Source organism: Crocuta crocuta, unplaced genomic scaffold, assembly GCF_008692635.1.
Source record: "Crocuta crocuta isolate KB4526 unplaced genomic scaffold, BGI_CrCroc_1.0 scaffold113, whole genome shotgun sequence".
NCBI classification, from domain to species: Eukaryota; Metazoa; Chordata; class Mammalia; order Carnivora; family Hyaenidae; genus Crocuta; species Crocuta crocuta.
The window spans coordinates 5,432,493-5,459,390 of NW_027530368.1; the positions used below are offsets into that span (position 1 = coordinate 5,432,493).

General features: G+C 37.8%; 1 protein-coding gene across 1 annotated transcript in view; it reads left to right on the plus strand.

Moving 5' to 3' along the window:
• The window catches only part of GFPT1 (glutamine--fructose-6-phosphate transaminase 1), a 52,352-nt gene extending 25,907 nt beyond the window's left edge, over positions 1 to 26,445 (plus strand). Inside the window, exons 10-19 of the mRNA XM_077766376.1 lie at positions 12 to 175; positions 1,078 to 1,173; positions 5,813 to 5,910; positions 10,414 to 10,534; positions 10,916 to 11,073; positions 17,923 to 18,037; positions 18,297 to 18,424; positions 19,207 to 19,374; positions 20,054 to 20,215; positions 20,854 to 26,445. Coding sequence (XP_077622502.1) covers positions 12 to 175; positions 1,078 to 1,173; positions 5,813 to 5,910; positions 10,414 to 10,534; positions 10,916 to 11,073; positions 17,923 to 18,037; positions 18,297 to 18,424; positions 19,207 to 19,374; positions 20,054 to 20,215; positions 20,854 to 20,898 — 1,255 coding nt within the window. The 3' untranslated portion in view covers positions 20,899 to 26,445. The remainder of the gene's footprint in view (positions 1 to 11; positions 176 to 1,077; positions 1,174 to 5,812; positions 5,911 to 10,413; positions 10,535 to 10,915; positions 11,074 to 17,922; positions 18,038 to 18,296; positions 18,425 to 19,206; positions 19,375 to 20,053; positions 20,216 to 20,853) is intronic.
• The last annotated feature ends 453 nt before the right edge of the window (positions 26,446 to 26,898 follow it).

A 26,898-nucleotide genomic window follows, 5' to 3' on the forward strand; every position in this document is an offset into this window, starting at 1 on the left:
ACATTTTATAGTGCTGTCATAGAACATACCAATCGCGTCATCTTTCTCGAAGATGATGATGTTGCAGCGGTGGTGGATGGCCGTCTTTCTATCCATCGAATTAAACGAACTGCAGGAGATCACCCTGGACGAGCTGTGCAAACCCTCCAGATGGAACTTCAGCAGATCATGAAGGGTGAAAGTTTTTGTCTTGTTATAGCTTGGTGTTCTTAAGGGGAAGGAGACATTCTACTTCCTATGGTAGTGTAGGAATCTGATGACATGGTGCTGACTGAAACCTTCCACATGATTATTGCAGGGTAACCCCAGGGAAAGGGATGATTCTTTGGAAAATTATCTGCTGGTCTTAAAGTAGTTGTCCTTCAAACTAATTCAGGGTTGGTTAAAAAACAGATTGATCATTGAAGTGGTTCTTGATATTTTTAAGGTACTTTATAAGCATAGTTTGTGTTCTGTTCTTTATTCCTCTCTTATTCTCTCTGTGCTTCAGTTTTCTCTTCTACAGAATGAGGAGAATAGGACCTACCTTGTTAAGGTTGTTTTGAGGATTAATTTATGTAAAGCCTTCAGAATAGTGCCTGACTTGCTTAGTGAGCCCTACATACTGTTTGCTGTTGTTAACTGTTAACAATTATTGCCATTGTGTTTTTTTATTCTCTTCTTTTGTCATGGGGTCGAGGTGGGATAAAGGCTAATGTTTATTGCATAACTGCTATATTTCAGATCTTTCCTGTATTAACCCATACTACAATGCTGTGAAGTAGCTGCTGTTCTTACTTTACAGATTAAGGAATTTCCCCAGAGCCATTTAGGTGGTAAAGGATAGAACCATGATTTAAACCTAGATCTGACTCTAAAACTTAAGCTTCCCATTCCCTTTTGCTTTCACTGCATATTTTAGGTATGAAGTTCCTTGTTTCTTGCTTATTTTTCTTTACATAGGATAAAATGTCATATGTGAATGTTGTACTCTGTTGCATGAGCCCTCATTTCATTTACTAAGATGATGTTACAGGAGGTAGACTTTTAGTTGGGTACAAATTTGTTATTTTAATGATATAATTTATATTACTTTAGGCAACTTCAGTTCATTTATGCAGAAGGAAATTTTTGAGCAGCCAGAGTCCGTTGTAAACACCATGAGAGGAAGAGTCAACTTTGACGACTATACAGGTAATTACATGAGTTATTTCAGAGTCTCCCGTGGGGCTTGGCACTGGCAGCCTGAAAGTTCACTGTCTTTCACAGCCTTCTAGAAAACTGTGGCTACAGCCATCAGTGGAGCCCCATCATCCTCTAAAAATCCTTCAGTATATTATTCCACTGATAGGCGATATACCTAGAATAGTCAGATTCATAGAGACAGATGGTAGATTAGTGGTTACCAGGGGCAGAGAGAGGGAACAAAGGTGAAGTTATTATTTAATAGTTACAGAATTCCAGTTTGGGAAGATGAGGAAGTTCCGGAGATGGATGGCGGTGGTGGTAGCACAACAGTGTGAATGTGCTTAATGCCTCCGAACTGCATCCTTTAATATTGTTAAAATGTTAAATTTATGTTCTGTGTATTTTAGCACAGTAAAAAAGGGGAGATAATAACTAATGGTTACCATAGGCTGAAAGGAGGGGTGGAGAATGACTGCTAATGGGGATGGGGTTTGGGGCAGGTGATGAAATGTTCTAAAATTAGGTAGTGGTGATGGTTGTACAACTCTGAATATACTAAAAACCACTGATTGTACACTTTAAAGGGGGAATGTTTTGGTATGTGACATCTCAATAAGGTGGTTCTAAAAAATGTAAAAAATGGCTAGAAAGTCACATTTGACAATTAAAGGAGTATTAGGGTGATTTTCCTGGAGTGGGGAGAGTCCTCTAGTGTATCATTGAAAGCATTTAACTTCCTTTCACTTCAGAAAACCTTTAATGGTCACTTGCTGTATACCAGGGCCTGTTCTGGGTACGGATTCTCCTCTCATTGGGAAGCTTACATGTATGTGCTTGGCCTAGATTTTCTCAGTTTCTAGATGACTGAAGGTGTGAACTTCCCTGCAGGTTTTCCAGGTGTTTGCTTAATGCCTTTTGAGAGAACCTGTATCTTCCTGCCTGTTTAAGATAGCGCTGAGAGTGCCACTCTGGTTGTATGTCTGTACCTTGTGTCACAGGAGTGTGCGCACCTTTCATAGATGAGTTTGAGATGGACTCTCTGTGGTCAGATGATAAGCTGTTTATTGCAAAATCACATTTTTGGAATACTGCTCATTCATCATGGCAGTTTCATAAACAGTTTAGCAAACAAACTTTGGGCTAGGCTTCTCAGCATGAATTAGCTTTTGAGAAATAATAGCTAGTGTGCAAAAATCTGTCCCCAAATCTGTGTGTCATATGGACACTGTTAAGCGTCTTCTTTATGCCATGTCCTGTTGATTGATTTCTCGGAATAAACACTGTCTCTGTATTTTTTCTTTTCTGAGCAGCATCAGACTATCTCAACTGAAGCTGAATTATAAACTGAACATCTGTGTTCAGAACACCATGCTGAACATAACAGGGACTATAGGAAAATTATTTCTAATATGGTCTCTTTGAGGTTTTCATAAATCTAGAAGTGGGGAGACTATATCAGTATTTAAAGAAAGGTAAAATATGATATCTGACATTAGAAACACAGTTTAATGTTGAAATGTTTAAAGTTTAATGTTGAATTTGGAAGACAGAAGGAATCCGTCTGTGGCCAGGGCCTTTGGGGCCAGGGCAGGGTTCATGAAGCAGGCAGGCATGAGTTTGAGGGATTTGGAAGGTTTAGATAGGTGGAGATGACAGGGGAGCGTTGCAGTTGGAGAGGACAGCGTTAGCTGAAGGGGAGGTCATGGAAAACCACGGGCAAGCTGTTGGCAGAATAACGTGTAGTCCAGTTGGCCACATGTAGTACTTGAAGCAGAGTAAGGAACAGTAAGTCTGGGAAAGACGGTGGGAGGAGCCGCCAAGGGGGTCCTGGAATGCTCTAAAGTGGGGGGTGCAGGGGGACCACCTTGTGTAGAAGTTGTAGAGCTAGCAGGAAGCTTAGAAACCAGAGCTTCACTGGGGTGAACTGGGTACCAGTCTGCAATGTGCACTGGAGGAATGAGAGGCCGAAAGGCAGTCAGTCACCAGTTAGGTAGTTGCATCCAGGCTGAAGCGAGGGGGAAGGAGGGGAGAAAGGGGAGCTGCATCTGCCAGTGTGGGGCTGTTAAGGTGATTGCGCTGGAAGGATTGGGAGAGTAGCAGTAAGGACCACTTTATGGTATTTATGGGAGGAAGATCGGGGAAAAGATTTAATTCATAAGGGAAGACAGTGAGATAAACTCTGAGAAGTTCATGATTTTATTTTTTTTTGTAAAGATTTTATTTTATTTTTTTAATGTTTTATTTATTTCTAGGAGAGAGAGAGAGAAAGGGAGACAGCTTGAGCAGGGGAGGGTCAGAGAGAGAGGGAGTCACAGACTGAAACAGGCTCCAGGCTCTGAGCTGGCAGTCAGCACAGAGCCCAACGCGGAGCTCGAACCTGCGAACCGCGAGATCATGACCTAAGCGAAAGTCGGACGCTTAACCGACTAAGCCACCCAGGCGCCCCGAGAAGTTCATGATTTTAAAAAGCACTTTTCTCAACATTATGTTCCTCACAAAAGTTCTGTAATACAAACAGCATAGCTGTTAACTTTTTTTATTGAGGCAAGGAAATTGAGGCTCTGTCAGTTTGAGTGTCTTGCCAAAGGTCACGTTGCTAGTCCGTTATGGAGCCGGATTAGGTTCCAGTGTCCAGGTGTGATCTTGAATATACTCCATCCCTGCTCCCGTCCTCAGAAGCACTCTTGCTGCTTCTAGCAGCCTGGCCTCCCTAATCAAAACTAAGCTTCTCTCGAAAGCATCATCCATTCAGACCTTGAATGACTTTCCAGAATTACCTCCAACCTCCTTCAGCCAGCAGGGAATTTGCTAGTTTTTAGGGAACTCGTTGTCAGGCAGCTGATCTTACCACCTTACTTCCCTGTCATTGGTCATCTGGAATAGAAGTCTCTCTAGTGGTCTTTCTGCTTTTATACCGAGTCATCTCTGCACTGATCTGCTGTTGGATGATCTGAACACAGCCTCTTGATATCGTTTGCTTTCTTCCCAGACCTTTCCAGTATGTGCCGAGGTCTGTGGAAGAATACTGCAGGCAGAGGTGCATGAACCTTGGTCTAGTGCAGAAACCGCAAGGAGGCCAATCTGGCTGCAGCGGCCGGGGTGGGAGGGAAAGTACTGGGAGATGAGGTCAGAGTTAAGCAGGAGACAGGGCATGTGGGCACTTGAAGCCATGATAAGGAGTTTAGATTTTATTCCAAGTTACTTGGGAAACTGTTGAAAACTTTTTGTGGTTTTGTTTTATTTTATTTTCCAATTTGCTGATTTTATTTTAAAATAGAGAAATATAATACACCCTCTCAGTACTGAAATTTAAAAGGGAGAACATAAAGTTATTCAGAAAAATTAAAAGCAAAACATATGCCTTAATTTTATATTATAACCAGTTGAGGTAGAAAGAAGTATATGGAGGTAAAGAGCAGGAGCAGAGTAGACAGACCAAGGGCGTGTCAGCCACAGAGGATGCTGCCCGGGGGTGTGCAGGGCCATCTTCTCAGCCATCCCCCTGAACTGCCCTGATCTCTGGTAGCCGCAGGACCTTGGGTAGCATACCCACTTGGTGGGTGCTTAGGAAATATTAGTCAAATAATGGAATGGATGTTGAATGAAAATGTCTCATAGCTAGAAAAGTACCCTTTTGTTGACGTATTTCTACACAAGATGCCCTTAGAAGAACACATAAATAGCTGTGGAGACAGAAAGAGGACAGACTCCTTGGAAGGTTTTGAGATCACTTTACGGTTTTAAAGAATCACTCTAAGAGGTGATTTTATTCTGGCAGTGTATGGAGAACAGGCTCTAGGAGGTGGGGATAGGAGAGAGAGAAGTTAGGAAAGCGTTGCTCTTGTCTAGGGCAGAGATGTTGGATATCTATAATGATGGCAGTATAGGCTCCTTTTCAAGGTGCGCTCACAGGACCTGCTGGGGGTGGATGTGAGGACGGATAGGGGCAGTCTAGGGGCATTGCTATCAGGTGCCTGGGGTGGCATTTTCTGAGGTGGGAAGGACTGGAAGGAAAGGGGTTTATATGGTGTTCAGCGTACTGTTCTGGGTGGGAACACTGTTCGTGTGGGAAATGAATGTAACTAAGTATTTTCCCAGGTAGCTTAAAGAGATGCAAGTAGATATAATAAAATTCACCATTCTTGGTGTATAATTCTGTGAGTTTGACAGACTTCCAAAACATGATCATAGCTCTAAGCTCCACAGCCATCAAGATGAAGCACAATTCCATCACCCTAGAAACCTCCGCGTGGCCCTGTGTGGCTAGCCCCTTCCCCACCCCCAGCCATCGGTGTAGTGATCTCTCATCATGGCCCTATGGTTTTTGCCTTTGAGATAAATTTTAATCTAAAGAGAGGAATGAAAAAAATGACCAGACAGGGTAGAGTGTGATAAAACCCTGAGGTGTGTGGGATGCAGGAGGGTGAGGCTCGTTACAGGTTTGGGGAGGACGGTTAAGTTGTGACCTATTTAATTTCGTTTTAAAAACCATAGAGAACTGTGCTTCCTAAGAGGAGTAGAAATTCTTTAAAATGGTAGTGTTGTTTCCCAGTCCCCAGATTGGCACTGGACACTCATGAAAAGTGATTACCTATTTTCATGTGCTTCTTTCCTAAATAATTATATACATAAACTTTTATTTCAGTGAATTTGGGCGGTTTGAAGGATCACATTAAGGAGATCCAGAGGTGTCGGCGTTTGATTCTTATTGCTTGTGGGACAAGTTATCATGCTGGTGTAGCAGTAAGTGGCTTCTTAAGATTTTCACCGTTTGATGTTGGATATTAGAAGGTATCTGTGACACACCATGTAAAATTATGCTTTGTTACATTATGTTGTGAAGACCAAAATCAGGAAGCTCCGGGGCAGAACTATTAATAGCTGTTGGAATTATTTATCAGTGGAAGATTTGCTTTAGAAAGGTCCCTAGATAATCCAGGTAGACCACCTGCAGGGTCTTCCTGGAAGGCCAAGGGTGGGAAAGGTTTTCTATAAGAAAAACTCCTATAGGAGCAGTCATTAGATTTTGCTTATCATTATTTTCTTGACTCAAGACAGATGGCTGGTAATGTGTTGAGCCTCAACAGGCTTTTACTTGGTAGGCACATATCTGCAAGCAAAGAAAGTCTACTTTTTGTCAGACTTTGTTCTTTAAATTCCTACTTTGGAAGCTAAATTTTTAAAATGTTTTACTTAGAAAATGTTTTCCAGTTCTATTGAGAAATAATTGACATACATCATTTTATAAATTTAAGATGTGTAACATGATGGTTCGACTTAGGTGTGTTGAGAAATGATCACCACAGTAGGTTCAGCTACCATCCATCTTCTCATAGAGATACCATAAGAAGAAAAAAAGAGATTTTTCTTTGTGCTGAGAACTCTTAGGATTTACTCCCTTAACAACTTTCCTCTATATCCTACAGCAGTGTTTGGTGTGGTCATCATGTTGTACATTACATTGTTGGTGTTTTTTTATCATACAACTGGCAGTTTGTACCTTTTACCATCTTCTTCCAGTTCCCCCTCTTCCCACCCCCACCATCTGGTAACCACAGGTCTGATCTTTTTTTTTTTTTTTTAAATGAATTTGTTTTTATTTCGTTGTTGTTTTTTAAATTCCACACATAAGTGAATCATGCAGTATGTTTTTCTCTGTGATGCTTATTTCACTTAGCGTAATGCCCTCAGGGTCCATCCACGTTGTCACAAATGATAAGATTTCCTTGTTTTTCATGGCTGATAAATATTCCTGTGTGTTTGTGTGTGTGTGTGTGTATACCACAACTTCTTTATCCATTCAGTAATTGATGGACAGTTAGGTTGTTTCCATGTCTTGGCTTTTGTAAATAATGTTGCTGTGAACATGAGGGTGCAGATATCTTTTCAAGTTAGAGTTTTCTTTACCTTTGGATATATTCCCAGAAGTGGACTTGCTGGATCATATGGTAGTTCTATTTTTCTTTTTTTGAGGGTCGTCTATAATGTTTTCCATGGTGGCTGTACCAGTTTATAGTCCTACCAGCAGTGCACAAGGGGGGAACTGTCTGTTCTTGTCCTTTGCCCATTTTTTTAATTGGGTCATTTAATTTTTTTGCAGTTGAGTTTTATGAGTTTTTTAATATGTTTTAGATACATGGTTTGCACATATTTTTTTCTCATTCTGTTGTGTACTTTTCACTTTGTTGATGGTTTCTTTTGCCATGCAGAAGCTTTTTGGTTGGATATAATCTCACTTGTTTATTTTTTAATTAGTTTTTTGTGGTTTAGGTGTCATATCCAAGAAATCATCACAAAGACTTACGTCAAGGAACTTCATTCCCAAGAAAAATTCCCATTTTTCTTGGAAGTCCATGGTTTCAGACCTTACTTTTTTTTTTTTTTATGGCAGAGTTCATATTTTTTTATTTGAATATAGCTAACACACAATATTACATTAGTTTCAGGTGTATGACATAGGGTTTCAACAAATCTGTATTGTATGCTATGCTCACAAGTATAGCCACCATATTTCACCATACGATGCTATTACAACATACTTGCTATATTCCCTATGCTGTGCCTTTTATTGGCATGATGTAAATAAGTGGAATCCTGTATCTCCCACTTCCTTTCACCCTTTTTTGTCATACCTTACATTTACTCTTTAATCCATTTTGAGTTAATTTTTGGGAAGCTGAAACTCTGTATCCAAGATGTGTGTTGGTTGTCCGTGCAGCAGCATAGGAATATAATGGTCTTTTAGTCCAGTAAATCAGATCCATGTGTAGTGTTCTTATGAAGAGACCATTTATAATGCTGTTGATGTAGCATTATAAATAGAGAACTCCCATAAGTAGAGAAGACCCTTACACACTCAGTTTCTACTTTTAGGATTGATTGCGAAGTTTATGACATAGTAGTTTTTTATTTGCTGGGGTGTAAGTATTTATTATCTGTACTCGTGGAAGCCAGTCATTTAACTAGTGATGGAAATTAGGTGATCGTCTAGCCCTTGCATCTCAATTCTCTTACCCACCCATTCCCCAAATCACATGGTCTAAAAAGGAAAGTCTAGGCACTATTCAAGGGGAGAGTTCTAAGAAAGTGCTTGTTTTGATCATGGAAATAAAAGAATGAATTAAAGAGGTGAGTGTAAATGAAGGGATTGGACAGTTCCCTGGTGGCTTAGATCTGTTGATACTGAGTAAGCCCTCTCTTTAGAAATCAAAAAAAACTTGATTAAATGTTTCATCTAATGCTCCACCTGAATTTTAGGGCAGACATTTTATGCTATGTTAGAATTCTCTAATTGTGAAATTAGAGAAAATGTAAGGTTTGTTTTGTTTTGTTTTTTGATAGATGGCGAGACTACTGTAGTTAATGAACATTAAAAGTCCCACTGTGGTTTGTCATACAAAATAGTGTCATTAATTCTGTTCTATCTAGTTTTTTGGTTTTGTGTGGTTTTGGTGGAATCCAAAGTGAATGAAATATATGCCTAGCTGCTTTTTTTATGTGTGTAATATGTATCCTGAACAATAACAATCAACTGAAATCATTCTAAGTATAGTTTGCTTTTCAAAATGTTAATTGTCACTGGGTTTTTTCAGTGACCTGCAGTCAGTGGAATTTATAACAGTAAATCAGTCTCTTAGGATGAAGATATGTCATTCTGTCTATTTATAAAGAATTGCTTCCACTGAAGGAAAAAGACATTTATTTGCACAGATATATCTTGAGATTATTTTTGTGGGCTATATTTTAAAATATCTGGTAAGTTGCCAGATTTGTATCTTTCTTTGTTTATTTTGAAGAATACAATTCTGATGTAATATATTATGACGGGGAGGTCCGATTTGTATTTAAGGGAAAACATTTAGCATTTTAGGGTCAGTAACTTTATGTATAATTAGTAAAATACACCAATGGAAAAGGTTAGTTAAAAAGAAGATTTTATCTTTGGAGACTTTATGTAGATGATGTTATAACATTGTTAAAACTGCCAAACCAAAGATCTAGAACAAAAAACCATTTAGTTTCCTTTTTTTAAGTTGATTTATTTATTTTTGAGGGGGAGAGAGAGGGTGTGTGTGTATGCAAGCAGGGGAGGAGCAGAGAGAGAGAATCCCAAGCAGGTGGGAGCCTGATGTGGGCCCATACCTCTTAGTTTACTTTTGTGGAAAAGAAAGTTAAAGGAGTGAGGCACCTGGGTGACTCAATAGGTGAAGCATTTGACCCTTGATTTTGTTTGGCTCAGGTCATGATTGTGAGATTGAGCTCCACATCTGGGCTCTGCGTTGACAGTGCGGAGCCTGTTTAAGATCCTCTCTCTTTCTCTTCTTCTGCCCCTCCCCTGCTCACGCTCTCTCTTTCTCTCGAAAAGGAAAACAGTTAAAGGGCTATGAAATAAGGAAACATTTACCGTTGTTCACTACTTGAAGGAGGAATGCATTGATGGGGCAAGAGATGGGGGCGGGGGACCTTACTTAAAGAAGCAGGTGATCTCCACAACAACTAAGTGTATGCATCTGTAGGGCCTAAAATTTTTGCTGCCTAGAAGGTTTTTTTCTATTGCTTTACATTTTCTGATGATGAGAGTAAAAGGAATTGGATTAGAGTAGAAATTAGTTATACGTTAACTAACTAGAATGTAAATAAAAATTTGAAAAGAGAAGAAAGGGAAATGAGTAAAAGAAATGTTCTGGTACTCTTTGAATAGAAACACACTACCCCCTATTTCATCCTCCATGCCACAAAGTTTGGAAATAGTAAGCTTTCTTAAAACAAGATTTCTAAAGTGTATTGAGTTTTTTGGGAAATGGTACTGTTTATAGATACATAGTATTTTTGAAGTGTTTAATTTTTCATGATTTTTATTATCTGTGGTTATCTCATTTGAAATTTCTCAGTGACTCCTGTATTATATGAATTGTCATTTAAAAATTGGGAATTAGGAAGTTAGAGATAATATTCATGCTAACTCAGAACAGTGCTTTTTCTGCTTTCAAAACACTTTATATGTGTGGGTGTGTTTTCTTATAAGAATATATGCATTGGTAACTGTCTAAAGAGACTTGTACTAAATGTTAACAGTGCTTGGATCCTGGCCGGTGGGATAGTCTGTATAGTTTGTATTTTCTAACAATGTGCGTGTATCATTTTTATAATCAGAAAAAATGATGAGTATACATTGAATCCAAAGGAGTCCAGTGAGTAAGAGTATCTGAAGTAAGGTCATATGACCAGGTCATCTTTTCCCTGCAGACACGTCAAGTTCTTGAAGAGCTGACCGAGTTGCCTGTTATGGTGGAACTTGCCAGTGATTTCCTGGATAGAAACACACCAGTTTTTCGAGATGATGTTTGCTTTTTCATTAGTCAGTCAGGTATGCTAATTTTAAAAACTTGAAGGAAAGGAAAGTCATTCTTGTTAGCATATCTCAGCAGAAACTGCTATTTGACAATAAATAGGTATTCAGATGACTTGACATACACATTTATTTTGATATTACATAGCTGTTTATGAATGTGTAAAATTAATGCATTTTACTCTCAAGGAGCTGAATTTTCCAAGACAAGGAAGAGAGATCCTAAAAAGTAGGAACCTATTATTAAAAGTTTAACAAACTTATTATTTTAAGTGTACATTTTAAATTTTACTTAAATGAGATTCATGAAAGAAAGCATAGTTAGTTTTTTGTTTTTGCAGCTAAGAACCAGGATTTGCTGATTGCTCTGTGTGTTACTTTTGTCTTCTTCTTACACAGGTGAGACCGCAGACACCCTGATGGGTCTTCGGTACTGTAAGGAGAGAGGAGCTTTAACTGTGGGCATCACAAACACGGTGGGCAGCTCCATATCAAGGGAGACAGACTGTGGGGTTCACATCAATGCTGGGCCCGAGATTGGCGTGGCCAGCACAAAGGTAAGCCTTCACTTAGTTCTCATGATTATCTAATCACGGCACTGCTGGGGCACACTAATCCGTTCTTTGTAGTTCATTTGTTAGCACTTACAGAACTTATAAAATTTACTAATCATTGTCATTATTGTAAGACATAATGGCCAATAATTAGATAAAACACTTGTCGTTCCCTGCCTCAGTCCCATCTTGAGGGGTCGAAAGGGACAAGTGTATATAACATACTTCATTCTGGAAGGGCATCTGCTGGTTATCCATTTATCACTTCTGTTCCTCCTGCCGGTGTCGTGGGGTACATAGTAAGTACGATGTCCTCTTCTTCCATTAAGGATAGGGAATTAGAAAAATAACAAATTCAGAAGCATCCAATTAAAAAAAAAGAAATATCTGGTTTAATCCTAATAGTTTTTGATATTTTTATTTGCATACTGATAGTTTCTAATAAATACGCCAAAATGTACATATTATCTTTGAAAGTTTGTAAGGGGAGGCACACCTTTGGTATAAAATTTGCCTATTTAAAAAAATAAAAATGAATATCCTTTGACAGTATCTGTTTCTCTTTGGATACTGCACCTGTGAAGATTTAAACACTTTTTTTAGGGCCTTTGACTACTTTGCTCCTTGAAATTGGGATATATGTAAATTTAGTATTAGTAATAAAAATAGGAATCTTAGATATATAAATGTAAAAGATGTTCTCTTTCCACAAATGTATTATTCTTTATGATTTCAGCATTTCTGTTTTTCTGCTTAAGTGTAATATCTCTTGCCGATTGTTTAATAGGATGCTTAGGTATCAGTGAATTTGATTCTAATTAAAGGTGTGTGGAAGATGATGTTAACATGTACAAAACCACATTCGAATTTTTTTCCCTTTTAAAGAAGCTCAGAAGTTTTGGGGGGAGGGGGAGGTTTGTGATTCTTCTGTAAAAACTCTGAGTGAGGTTTTCTGTTTCTTGGTTACTTTGATGTTGCTAACACTATAATTTACAGAAAGCTGAAACCTGAATTTTCTCCATGTGGTAATTAAAACATGTACGATGTTTGTGCTTGGGTTTCGATTCTGTGCCTGAATAAATAACCAGCCGCCCTCAGCAGCAGCGTCCGGATTTTTGGAACAGTGTCCAAACAGACTGCTTTGATCGGGCATTGGCATTCCAAAGCCCCTTTATTCACAACACATGGCGAAACAAGGGCTTCACCATGGGATACGTGGAATATGGGGTCGTAGCACAGAATGGACGCTATTGACTTCCTTTTTCTTAAAATCTTTCTTGAACTGTGAGCTTCTAGGGGAAGTACAATTTTTTTTTGATTTCTAAATCTGTTTCTCACGGAAACTTTAATTTTTCTCAACGTTTTATTATAATTGTCAAACACACAGCAGAGGTAGATGAATTTTATATGAACATCCACATACCCATCACTGAGATTCTACCATTAACCTTGTTTTTCTACAGCTTTATTGAGGCATACATTTCACACCATGGTATTCACCAGTTTTCGGTGTATAGTGTTAATAAATTTGTCTGTGGCACTATCACTACCGACCCATTTTAGAAGACTTGCTTGAAAAAAAGTTCCTTTGTGCCCATTTACAGTTAACCCGCACTCCTACCGCTCAGCCTCAGCCTGAGGTGGCTACAATTGCTTTCTCTTGCTATATTATGTCATTTTCTAGAAATTTCTTATGAATGGGATTTTGTAATGCATGCCTTTTGTGTCTGGCTTCTTCCATTTAATAGGACGTTTTTGAGATTTTTTTCATGTTATTTCTAGCAGTAGTTCTTTTTTTGCAGGTGCTTTTAAAAAACCTTTTTATTTTGAAATAACTATAGGTTTATAGGAAGCTGCAAAGATAGTACAGAGAAGTCCATGTACTTATCACCCAGTTTTCCCCAATGGGTACATCTTATATAAGAAAATAAGTATATTTTCATAGTATGTATTTTAATTAATTTCTTAGAAAAATGACTCCCTTAAAGTTTTTAATAAGCCTGGCAGTTTAGTCTTCCTTTAATTTTTCTTGGGTTCTAAAGTAATTTTGTTTTCTTCAACTGCGTTAGACATTCTAGGCTTAGAGTTGTACAAGTTTTGCGGTTTTTAGTAATAGACTGTTTCTGAATGGCAAATATGTTTATGTGTTAATAGGTGATCAAAAAAGTTTATCTTTGGTCCTAATCCCTGGCCCCGTGATGGCGCTAGCACAAGAATTCTATAATCTCGATTACAAATCCCCAACTTTGCCTGAAAAACTGTCAGGGCTGGAGAGAGGATAAGTTTCTCGTAATATCAGACATAGGCAGTTTGTGTTTCTGTAGGAATTGATGGGCATAAATGTGCAGGTTTGGCAATTTTTGTATGTTATTGCAGGTGTTTAAAATTTAACCACAGTACTGACTTTTGTTGAATTTTAAGAACAAACCAATAATAGCTTTTTGGCTGAATAAGAAGTAAAACCAAGTTTAAAAGTTCGGAGTCAACATTTTCCTGGTAAATTCTTTCAAACTTCAGTAAATTCTAAGTGCGAGGTGTAACTTGCTTTGCTCATATATTGATGAAATGAAAAGCGTGAAATTGTAAATTAAGCTGCAATAAGAATGCAGTGGGAAAATGTGTGTGTTGAAGTATTTCTATTTAATATTTAAAAACTAGTGTTGAGATGTCTTAACTCCAAATAGGGAAATGTTACTCTATAGAATAACATTTTTAATCATGTGAAAACCATCTTATTGGTTTGAATTGGAAACAGTTTAGGTATCCCAGGGGTCGCAGATACTGGGTCTCTCCCCTTGTCCGGATCATATGTTTTGTGGTTAATTGGTTTATTGAAAAGTAACCGTTGGTAGGAAAAGGTAGACTGGAAGGAACTGAGTTTAGAATACAGATGTGCTCATTAGCCTGGAGGCAAGGAGCTGCGGATCCACTTCAGTGCTGTGGGGGAAAAATTCACAGCCTACTGGTAAGACACATAGGTACACAGGGACAGGTAGCTGTGGAGGAATGTGTGAGCAGCTGGCAGCTGGGTCCAGCAAGGGCCAGTGGGAAGTCTCACTTAACTACTGGGAAGGTAAGGAGCATTAGCAGACTAATTTTATTATACAGGAGGCTCATTATCCACATTATGACAGGAAAATATTCACTAATGAAGTGATTCCTTATTCAGAGAAGAGTAGTAGAAATTCAGCCTATAATCTACAAAAAACGCCAGAATAAATTTCTTAATGTTGAAATCATACTGTAGCTGACATACCACAATAGTCCTAGTGATTTAATAATAAAAATATAAGGGGGCATTTGGATGGCTCTGATGATTGAGCATCTGACTCTTGATTTTAGCTCAGGTCATTATTCCAGGGTCATGGGATCGACCTCTATACTGGGATCCTTAAGATTTTCTTTCTCCTGAGGTGCCTGGGTAGCTCAGTCAATTAAGCCTCTGACTTCAGCTCAGGTCATGCTTTCGCGGTTTGTGAGTTTGAGCCCTGCATTGGGTTCTCTGCTGTCAGCTTCGATCCCACTTAGAATCCTCTGTCTCCCTCTCCTTCTGCCCCTCCCTTGCTCGCTCACTCTTTCTCTCTCAAAAATAAACATTAAAAAAGAAAGTTTCCCTCTGTCCTCCCTCATGCATGCACGTGCCCTCTCTGTTTCTCTTTCAAATTAAATAAATAAGAACCTCAAATGCCTAAAGTATAAAATATAGTTTCTCTAAAAGACTGATGAGTTAAAAAGATCTCAAAACTGCTATTAAAAAGACTTAGTACAAAAATAATGACAGTGAACAAACATGGTTCAAAATAGAAAGTGTGGCCAAAATGACTATTAGAAGTAACTTCATAGCATTAAATGCTTTATTAGGTAAGAAAAAAGAAACCCAGAAAAGCAGGAGACAAATAACAGAGAAAAATGAATGAAATGACTCTCCTTATTTGCAATTGATATGACAGACTACCTACAGAGTTTAAGAATACCAAGTGAAAGATTTCTTAGAATGAATAGGAATTCATACAAAGTGCTTTATATAAAAGATATACATGATATGTTTTCTATAAACTGACAGTGGCTGCTTAGAAAAGATATGGGGGGGGGGGTGTTTGGAGGAGGGATTCTGTTTTCAGTAGCTATAAAAATACAGTTTTACCAAGTAGTGTCTAAGATGCCCCACAAATACTTGTTGAGTAGATGAAAACTATAACTTTATGGACTTTAACATTTTTAACACGAATTGATGGAGATGCTGTTTTTCTGAATGGGAAGATTGTTTTGTAAAGAACTGACAGATCTGTGGGACAGAATCAGTAGTTCTGCAGCATAACTCTAGTAGCTCAAGAGAACTGAGGCTACAGGAAATGTCATGAGCCAGTAGAGAAGGGTGGGCCGAAATGGAAGGAAGATTGACTATCTATAAGAATAAAAACACAAGTTAACACCTTGCACTAAAATTAATTTCAGATGGACTAAAAAGAAAAAAATCAAAAAGGGACAGTTGAAAACACCAGAATTAAGAAAATTAATAGTTCTTAACTGATGTTAGAATGGAAGGACTAAGCTTAAAAGTACTACTTAAAAGTTTAAAAAAAGAAAACTTCTAAGTTAATAAACACCATTATAAAAAAGGTTTAACTCGAACTGGGAAAAAGTATTTGAAACCTAACAATAAAGACCTTAAGACCGATAAAAAACAAAACAGAACTCCCAAACCCCAAGTCCAGAAACCAGTGAAGAACAAGTGAAGTCTTAAAAGAGAAAACATAAATGACTAATGAACATGAAACCAATCTTAACTTTTCAGATTCAAGATATTTATGGTAAAGTAGTGTTGAGAGACCGTCACCTAGTAGGCAAATGGTAAAAATTCATTAAAAACATAATTTTCAGTATTGCAGAGAGTATGGCACAACTGTGCATCTTGGCATGTCTCACATTCTTATACAGCTGATGGGAATGAAAATAGTCTTGTTATTGACTGCAAGTTTCTTTCTATCTATCTATCTATCTATCTGTCTGTCTGTCTCTCTGTCTGTCTACCTACCTACCTACGAGTACAGAGCTCCTGACACAGGGCTTGATACTGCAGACTTTGAGCTCATGACCTGAGCCGAAACCAAGAGTCAGATGCTTAACCGACCCAGGCGCCCCGTTGCTGACTGCAAGTTTTAAAGCATTCACCATTTTACAGCCTAGGAAAGTAAATGTCTTTTAGTTCAAGCTCTTATGAGTAAAAATTTGTTGTGAGCCTGTGTGTCAGGTATTACACAGAGTACTTTACGTTGGTCTCATTTCATTCTCATGATAACCTTGTAAATAAATGTCCCTCTGACAGTTGGGCCATCTGAGGTCTAAAGAGATGAAAAGCTGCTCAAGTTTTAAAACTGCACATCACACACTAGTAAACAAGAAAGAAGGCACTCTTCCTTGGGAAAGTGTTTGTGATTTAATGGAGAATAAGAGCAAGTTATGAAATTATACCTACTCATTAAGTGTCTTAACCATTTAAAGAAAGAAAGGCAGTAAAGATTAGAAGGCAGTATTCACAAATGTTATTAATACCATTATTAAAATTTAGTTATTTATTTTTTTAATGTTTTATTTATTTTTGAGAGAGAGAGAGAGAGCATGAGCAGGGAAGGGTTAGAGAGAGAGGGAGGCACAGAATTAGAAGCAGACTCCAGGCTCAGAGCTAGCTGTCAGCACAGAGCCCGATGTGGGGCTCGAACCCACGAACTGTGAGATCATGGACCTGAGCCGAAGTCGGACACTTAACCGACTTAGCCACCCAGCCGCCCCAAAATGTAGTTATTTCTAAGATTGAGGATTATTTTAATTTCTACCTACTTTTCTACAATTGAAGTTCAAAAAAAATTTTTTTAGCCAAACTGGGGAGGGCGGGAAAGGTCGCAGTGAGCAACAAGTATATTCGTAAAGGTAAAAAAAAAAAAAAAGAACAATTTATTTTATTATTTTTTTAAAAAGATGTTTATGTTTATTTTTGAGAGAGAGAAAGTGGGAGAATGAGTGGGGGAGGGTCAGAGTGAGGAGACACAGAATCACAAGCAGACTCCAGGCTTTGAGCTGTCAGCATAGAGACTGACATGGGGCTTGAACCTATGAACGGCGAGATCATGACCTGAGCTAAAGTTGGAAACTTAACCGGCTGAGCCACCCAGGCATCCGTCAAAAAACAATTTTTTAAAAACCAGCCAAACTGGTGCAAGTACCTCAGGGATCCTTCAGTGAGTACCTTGCTTTTGACTTTATCAGAAACTTAAATTGTTGTGCATGTGCAGAGTTGCTCTCTGCTCACCTCTTTTCCTTTCTAAGCTGTATTAGACATTTGATAAGCATCAGTGCATTAGAAGGAATATCTGTTTTGTCTTATGAAATAAAGGCTAGGTCATTTTTTCTAATTCAGAAAAGAGGAATAGTGATAGATGTTACAAGTACTGGTTCAGTTTGCTGTTACTAATGATATTTTAAAAAAATGGCCAGTATATATTTGTAAAACTAATGGGAGGGAATTCTATTTTTATCTTGTTTTAAATTAAAAACTCCAAGTTCTGGGGGGCTCCTGGGTGGCTCAGTCGGTTAAGCATCCGACTTTGGCTCAGGTCATGATCTCAGAGTTCGTGGGTTCGAGCCCCGCATCGGGCTCTGTGCTGACAGCTAGCTCAGAGCCTGGAGCCTGTTTCAGATTCTGTGTCCCCCTCTCTCTCTGACCCTACCCTGCTCACACTGTCTCTATCTCTCTCTCTCAAAAATAAATAAAACATTAAAAAACAAAACAAACAAAAAAGCTTCAAGTTCTGAAAATGCAACTGCAACTAATTGTGCTTTTTTGTGGTGTTCCAGGCTTACACCAGCCAGTTTGTGTCCCTTGTGATGTTTGCCCTCATGATGTGTGATGACAGGATTTCCATGCAAGAGAGACGCAAAGAGATCATGCTTGGATTGAAGCGGCTGCCTGGTACAAAGATCTTCACATAGTATATTTTTGTCGTCTGAGGAGTGGCTAATGCGTGAAGTTATCTTCTTATCCTTGAAGCCATCATTTATAGCTGTTTAGTCAAAAAGATCTTTTTTGCCTGTGTATTTAAAAATCCCTCACTGAGATCACAGAAGATAGAAGCACTGGTCTTTTGTTGGTTCCTACCAATATACTATTGTTATTATATCAGTTTAGTTTATTGTCCTTTTTTCATAGACTTTGTTAATATTCTTAACAGATTTGATCAAGGAAGTATTGAGCATGGATGATGAAATTCAGAAACTGGCAACAGAACTCTATCATCAGAAGTCAGTCTTGATAATGGGACGTGGCTATCATTATGCTACTTGCCTTGAAGGGGCACTAGTAAGTCTTCTCACTTGTAATTTCAGTCTGTGGACATAAGGACCTGGCACATAGCCGTAATTTTTAAATTGAAATAGGTGGAACTTTTTTTTAATGTCTTATTATTTATTTTTTGAGAGAGAAAGACAGCATGAGCAGGGGAGGAGCAGAGAGAGAGGGAGACACAGAATCGGAAGCAGGCTCCAGGCTCTGAGCTCTTAGCACAGAGCCTGACACATGGCTTGAACTCACACACTGTGAGATCATGACCTGAGCTGAAGTCGGACACTTAACCGACTGAGCCACCTAGGTGCCCCTAAATAGATGGAACTTTTGAAAATGCCTAGGTTTTTATGTATTCTGATTTGTTATCTTGAGAAGGGGTAAAGAATACTTAATTCAAAAGTGAAAATCAAGAAAAGTACATTTTAGCATGGTAACTTTGGGTTTAGCAAGTAACTTGGGTTAATTTGTTGTCCAAATGTGAATAAATAAAAGATTGAGTTTTTTTAGGTGTGAGATTTAATTGAGGTCAAACATGAGGCAAGCAAGTGAGAACAGATACAGAGTAATATGAATATATTCATGATCACCTAAAATGTTGAAGAAGTTTTTGTGGTTGTAAAACTTCTAGGTACTTGTTGATAGTTTAGAAATAATGATCAATTAACCTATATTTACAGGTCAGTGGTCCTTTAATACTTCTGGATAAATAGTGACTTCAGGCACCAGATGTTTTGTGTAATATTAAGAATAGGTTTTTGAAAAACAAAATGAAGACTAATCTAGTTCTTTCCTATTAGAAAATCAAAGAAATCACTTACATGCACTCTGAAGGCATCCTCGCTGGTGAACTGAAACACGGCCCTCTGGCTTTGGTGGACAAGTTGATGCCTGTCATCATGATTATCATGAGAGATCACACTTACGCCAAGTGTCAGAATGCTCTTCAGCAGGTGGTTGCCAGACAGGTAAGTTAGGGGCTGCTGTGAGGGGACCTGGGGTTGTCTCAGAGTTGAGTCACTGAAGCTTATTTGAATTTCATGACATTTAAAGTGATAGTCCAGTGCCCAGTAGGAGGCTCACAAAACATATTTAAGTTTGCATGTGAAGAATCTGAGATACTGAAGAATTTTGACAGGACCCAGCTTCTAGATCTCAGAATAAGCAGAACGAAGACCAAAACAGATCTTTGTGTCCAGATCTTGTCCTTTTTATTAGTGTATGCTGCTCCCTCTTAAGTTAATATTCTTAAGAGTATATTTCAGGAGAAACTAGGTTTTATAGTAATATTATAGGTGCTGTGCTTAACAGAGTTTTCTTCAGATCATTTGGCTTTTATATAAAGCTCCAAAGGTCTTACTGTCTGGGCACAATGTAGTGGTTATGAAGTTGAGCTTTGAGGGCAGGCAGACTTGGATTCAAGTACTGAGTCTGGTATTTCTCATCTGTGTGAGTTTAAACATTACTGAATCCCACCAAGTTTCTCCTTGGCTGTAAGTGAGATCAGTCTGATTTTACTGCGTAGGATTGTGAGTCAGTGAGGCCACATGCAAATGTGCAGTGCAAAATTTGCACATTCATGTGCAACAGCCTAGCCTTTGCTTACCACTGATGGTTTGTGTGTGTCTGTGTGTGTTTCTTTCCCAGGGACGCCCAGTGGTGATCTGCGATAAGGAAGATACCGAGACCATTAAGAACACAAATAGAACAATCAAAGTGCCCCACTCTGTGGACTGCTTGCAGGGCATTCTCAGTGTGATCCCCTTACAGTTGCTGGCTTTCCACCTTGCTGTGCTGAGAGGCTATGATGTAAGGGATGGGCCCCTGCGGAAATCTTGGGCTGGCTTTTTACCCAGTTTATTCTTAGTTTTTCTTTAAAATTTTTAGCAGTAGCATTTGGGAAATCCTTCAGATATTTATCTGTCACCTGTTACAGCTGCACGGCCCAATCTGTAGGTTATATCATAACCTTTTCTTATGTATAGAACCTGAAGGAACCTTGGAGTCTACCTCCGTGATTGGAGGTGACCTCCTTGGGGAATACCTCTGTTTCCTGTTTCTTTTGGGATAGCTCTCATCAGTTTTTGTTTGGGATGCCCCCACGCACAAGCTTAGCATTCCTGGCCTCGCGGTCACTCTGACAACCGAACATCCCACTCTTCCACACTTCCAGTGTCCCCTGAGAGGGCTGCCACCTTTATGGAGGACCACAGGAGTGCTTCTTGTGCCAAACCAGTTCCTTCAGAATCCTTTTTCCTCATTTCAGGATTTTTAAGATCCGTTATTTGGTTAATATTTCCTCATGTTAGTTCTTTGTAGCGTCTAATTAAGACATGGTTAATGAACATGTTGTTTTCTGGTTTTATATACAAGAATAATTTGCTTAGAGTAACTGCTCCTCTCCCCCCTGTCTATACAATCTTCAGATATTGCTCTTTTTTTTGCAGGTTGATTTCCCCCGGAATCTTGCCAAATCTGTAACTGTAGAATAAGGAGCACCCGCAACTCTGGACGATTGAGCAACACAAGACACCTTTTGTATTTAACACCTTGATTTAAAATAGCACCCCTTGAAGTCTTTTTTAGTAAATCCTTATTTATATATCGGTTATAATTACTCCACTCAATTTGTGATTTTTGTGAAATTACCTCATATTTTTCCAGTAATTTGTGGGGGGAGTTTAAACAATGGAATTTATATTGGAATCGTTACCACAAAGAGATTAAGCTCTCATTTTCTTTAAAGGATGCTAGGTGTTGGATTTCTGGGCCCTCCACTTCAACCTGGGAGGGTTGTGTGTTTTTAGAATAATTGACCTTTGTTTTACCGAGCTTCTATTCATTCAGCTCAAAGAAAGTGTAGTACATTTAATTGAGATATCTAAAGCCAGCAGCAATGTATGCTAATGCTTGGACATTTAATTAAGGTCTTGCTAAGTTTACGTGTAAAGAGAAGATGCTGTGATTTGTTCTGAAATTTGTTTGTGTTTTGTTTTTAAATCAAACCGTAGAACTTAAAACGTGAAAGCTTTTCTTGGTGGGATTACTCTGTAAGTTAGATTAAACCGAGTCTCTCAGACCTGTTGCTTGTTAGGTGGAAGTTGAGTTCACGTAGGAAGCTAGAGTATGGTTAGTGCATTGGTTTTCTCCAGTTCTTAACAGCAAGTTATTTGCACAGTCTCAGAGCACAAACTTTAAATTTGAGCTGCTTTGGACAACTGACAACATGGTTTTCAGTGTGAAGATGGGGGACATAGAGGTCGAGTGTCCTACTCCTAGTTTTTCCATCTTCTGAAACTGTTTTTTATTTTCTTGTATCTGTAGTTTTTTGTTTTGTTTTGTTTAATGACTGCTGAATGACTTAGTTTATCTTATTCTGTGAAATCACCACACAAACTTGCTATCAAATGTCTGAGATTAAATCAGTACTGATATGTGTAGAATTCTCTTTAATTTTGTCCCGAGGAAAATTTTCATGTATTGAATTTTAGCTTTTTACTGCCTTGTTGGCATAAAACGAGTACCTTCGCGCCATGTGGAAGTTTTCTGTAGTTTGGAAGATTTCCAACTCTTTTGACTAATCATTTGACTCTAAGTGTGTATGCCGGGCTAGGCTTAGAGAAAGGTGTTTGCTTTACACTGAGACTAGTGAAGGATTGCATCAAATATAGTGTTACTTCCTTGGTATTTTTCTCTATTATCTGTGTTTTACTCCTGAAATATATTTAGGAATGAAGAAGATATGAATAGATAAAGTGGAATCGAGGTGCCTTCAGCTGGTTTAATCAGAAATAGAAATGAAGAATTTAGATTAAAATAGAGTATTGGTTTGACACCCAAAATGTCTTGAGTAATAATTTCCCCAAGGTTTTTTTTTTTTTTTTTTTTTTTTTTCNTTTTGCCAAATCTTGGGGATCATAAGGCAGTGTGTTTGTGTTTTGGTGAAGTCCTTCTTGTTTTAAAGTTTTCACTTTAAAATTCTGAAGGTAAGATACTTAGCATAATTATTTAAGTAAATTCAGCCTTTTTCTTTTTTCTGTTTGAATTTCTTGATGAGGTTAAGATTTTCTAATAGCTATTGCTGTAAGGAGGGCACAGAATTCCGCTTGTATATTAGGGTTAGAAAAATACTTGCATATTTTGAGGTACTTTGGAAGGACTGTCATAGATGGAGACTGGAAACCAATGATTGTTTTAAAAATAAAATAAGGTTACTATTTACATCTTATATATAGCTACTATGGCTATTTCTATGTATTTTAAATGTTTCTGAGTTATTTTGTTTAGGCTTGCTAATTTTAGTATGTGTGTAGTGTCATTTCTTATGTTTGTTAAATTAGCATTTTATGTCTCTGATTTGTATGGGTTTGACATTTCCTAATGGTCTAAAGTTTGAGTCAGCATTCTAAGTGAACAAGTATGTGAAATCAATCATTAGTTTTCAGTTTCTCTGTTTTTCTCTTCTATGTCTGTCTCTCTGTCTCTGTCTCTATCTCTCCCTCTCTCTCTCTCTCTCTCCCTCCCTCTCTCTCTCTCTCTCTCTCTCTCTCTCTCTCGCTCTCGCTCTCGCACGCGCGCACACACACACACACACAGACACATACACATATACACACACACTTTAAGCTAGGATACGTCCTAAATTGAATATCAAAGTTGATATTAAAGAACAAAGAGGTGGTATTTTCCAAATAAACATGGTTTCTCCTTCTTGTCCCTTCTTGCTTCTTATTTTACTTAATGTAGTGATTTTTAAATGCTTTTATGTATGTATGATGAACACAAAAAGATACTCTCATGAGACAAATCACCAATAAGTACACATGCCCATTTAAAAGCAATGTAATCTAGGATAAGAAAACCTGATTTTTCAAGAAAGATATTCTACAAAAGGAGTCCTTTATATAAAAAGTTCTTTCTTGTAGTACATTTAAAGTTTAAATTCACTCATATTTAACTTAAGAGTTTCTTACCTCAGCCACGAGCCCTTTTTAGGCTGGGGTCATGTGTAGCCTCTAACACATGTCCCAGTCAGTAAATGATTGTTACTTTGCAAGTCAGTCAGCTTTTCTATCTTTTTAAAATTATCTATGCCATAGGAATAAATGATAAGAGGAAAATTAATGTTAACTTTTCTTAGTTTGTTATATCGTGTCAGCATCCTATTATGGGCAAGTCACTGTGTGAGGAACTGAAAAGGACATCCTGTTTAAAGTCAAGTCTGCTTGTCCCCAGGCCGTCTTACCACCAGCAAAGACTAAGATGATTGCAAGGCACAGGGTGAGAGAGTGGAAAAATGGAGGTCAGCTGGGTTGTTAAATGTTATGAGCAGATTTGTTCACTTAAACAATGGGCCAAGTTTTGGGGCATATTATGTTCAAAAGAGGGGTAAAATGCATTTTGTAGAGTAAGCTATTATCGTGGGCTGGGTAGACCATATATCTGTGGTACTCCAAGGAACAGCAAAGGTAAAATGCAGGTGAAAAACAAGCAAGCGTAGATAGTACTCAAGGGGGGATGACACAAGGTGGTGTGCAGATGGGGTTAGGGGTTAAGACAGATAACATAGATATTCTGTCTACGTTTTGTGGAAAGTTGTTTTTAAGATGGTAGTGTCTTATCCTTCTGAATACAGGTCTCTTGGCCTAAGCTAATAATGAGAACGGGAGGAAAAGGAGCCCTTTTTTTTTTAAAGCTCTTTGGTGATCTTCATTTGGCGCTTATTTATTTATTAAAATCTTCAAAGAAGGAAGACCAGCTGAAATGTTTGCTTTAACAAACATTTAAAGAAGTCTTTTGGAGTCAGTGTTTTATCTTAAAAAATTAGGATATACGGTAGCAAAAGGGAAAGACTAATGTTAACTGTTTATTGTATATTACGATTTAAGTGATTTTTCTAAAAGCACAATGTCATTGGAAAGTGTTTAGTGAAGAAGAAATCGTAGCTCACATGGAATTTGTGAAGGCCAAAGAAATGGAAGGAAATGGTAAAGGAAGATATTTTAGCCTTATATCCACATACTTAGTGGGTTTTGTATACCAGAACACCAGATAGAGTGTCTTATCCATGAAAACATATTTCAGATTGCTTTGTTTTAACATTAGACTCTCAAGTTTAGAAGTATTAACACATGAGTTTTTCTCACAATATCTAAGGATAGTTAAAACATCAGTGTTTCCCTAGCTCGATGAATTTAACCTTCTCTTCAGATCTATGACCTGACAACCAATAGGACTGATAACATTAGCTTTGAACCAATCATTTCCAGGGTTAAACTGAAAATCGTAGTTAACTAGCAAGACCGTAAAGTTATGCTTTATTAACTAATAAATCTGTAGTAGCTTGATAATCAATATTATGAAACCTACCATAAATAATGGCTAATGAGAACATTTAGGAAATTCTTGAATAATCTTTCTTATGGTACTCAATAATATGGGAATGACCCTGTTAGCTTTTTTAAATGTTCTGTGGCTGTTTTATTAGTTTGTTTGGCTTAAATAAAACTTTTTGTATTTGTTTAAGTTACACTTTTTGTGAGCTGGAGATTTTAGAATCCTTGCTTTGTTTTCTGTTCTTTTAAGATGAATGTTTAGTTTACTGAGCCAGTTGGTCATTTCTTCATGTCTTGTAAGTCCAAGAACTCTAACATTGAACTGTGAATAAATTACCAAAACTTCTTGAGAATTGCATTTTGAAGCAATTTGCCAATATTTGAAGTGTATACATGTTTGTAGATGTGTTAAAGATTGTATTGCACTAAGAATGTAGCCGGTATTTAGTTGTTAGTAAATATCTCTGATGCTAAAAGTTAGTCCAGTACTGTTGCTTTTTAAAAGAAGAGATAATTGCATAAATGTAATCAAAAGTTACATGTCTCCACTTCAACTTGCCAATTGTTTTAGAGAGGATCATTAGATAAAACAAAGGCTCTACTTTTTCTGATGGCATACTCCATAGATACTGTACCTTCTCAAGTCTTTTGAAATTTTTTATAAGAATGTGTTTCTAGCAAATTTCTAGTGTATACAGTGATCAACAACTTTGCTTGAGTGAATTGGTAGTTGCTAAAGAAGGATATTTAAAATGAGTGAGTAAAAAGAGACAGCATGTACTCTAAAGTTTCTGAAGTATCTGGCAATCTGTTAATTATAGAACAAAGGTTCCTTTTACAGGATCCTTTTATAAACAGCAAGCTAAAATCTCTATCCCTAGTGCTTACAGCACTCGCTATGTTCTGCAGGAGACAGAGTTATGCCAGGGTGGTTTGAATGAATAGCTGTGCTGTTTTGCCTTCCCATGGATCTGAGGTCCGTCTCTCATCTCTGTCTCCGTGTTGCTCTTCAGCAAAGCCTGCGGCTGCCACACAGCACGTATCACTTTTTCCATGGGCCACATTTTGGCATAAAATCCAGCTTTACTTTTATTAAACAGTTATCTTTAAATTCTCCTCAGTTGGCTATCAGCAAGTATTTGCTGAGTACTTACTAAAGGCCAAGAAATAATTTCCCTAAAAATTTAGAGGCCAGTTTTTCATTGGAGTAGCGTTTAAGAAAAAGGAATTCTTTAACTTTTTTGGGTGAGGAAAGAAGGGTTAAGTTTCCCTCATTAATCTGTAGGTAAATAGTTCTCCTTCATTTTAAAAAATGGTGTAGGAACTTTATTAGCTTAAACATCCTAGAGCTATAAAGTAATCTTGTAATAATATACAGACAAACTGCCAGGTTATAGGTTATTTAACCAGCTGATCTGTTCTCCGGAAGTATGTGTGTAATCTGAAAAATTCATTGTTCTCTTTTTGGTTAGCATGTGTACAAGAGATTATTTCCAAGATTGAAAGGCCATGTTTTTGAACTTCATATTATTGTGACTCATGGGCTCAAATTCCAAGTTTCACTTAACGTGTTTTCTCAAATGTATTTCTCCTAATGCTGTTATGTAGCCATATTTACCTTTTCATATTTCAAGAGATTTTTTTGAAAATGAAGTATGGATGTGAAGTTGAAAATATGGAATAAAAAATGGAGCTTGTAAACAATTAGAGAAATGCTTGCTGGATAAAATTGTAGTTGTTTCCTTCCATCTACTTATCAGTCTACCTCGGTTTGTATAAGATTAAAAAGACCGTTTACACCTATTAAGATGAAAGCTTTTGACATGTTTTCATATGCTTTTAATTTCTGTAGTATAACGAGTGATTTAGCAGCATCCAGCTGTTTAAAAACCAGAGCCTAATAAGGTATATCCTGGAACTCACATCTGTTGCATACCCTGGGGGTCTTTAGGAATTAATTTTTGCCTCTAAGACATAAATATAGCGAGGTCTTAGAAGGAGAATTGCCAGACTTCCCAAAGCCTGTAATACAAGTACTCATCGAGAATTCCTGATTTATTATACCTAAAAGGCAGATGACCTTATTATACTTCTTAACTAACATATTCTCTTTCTCTTTTTGATGTTTATTTTGAGAGAGAGTGAATGTGAGAATGT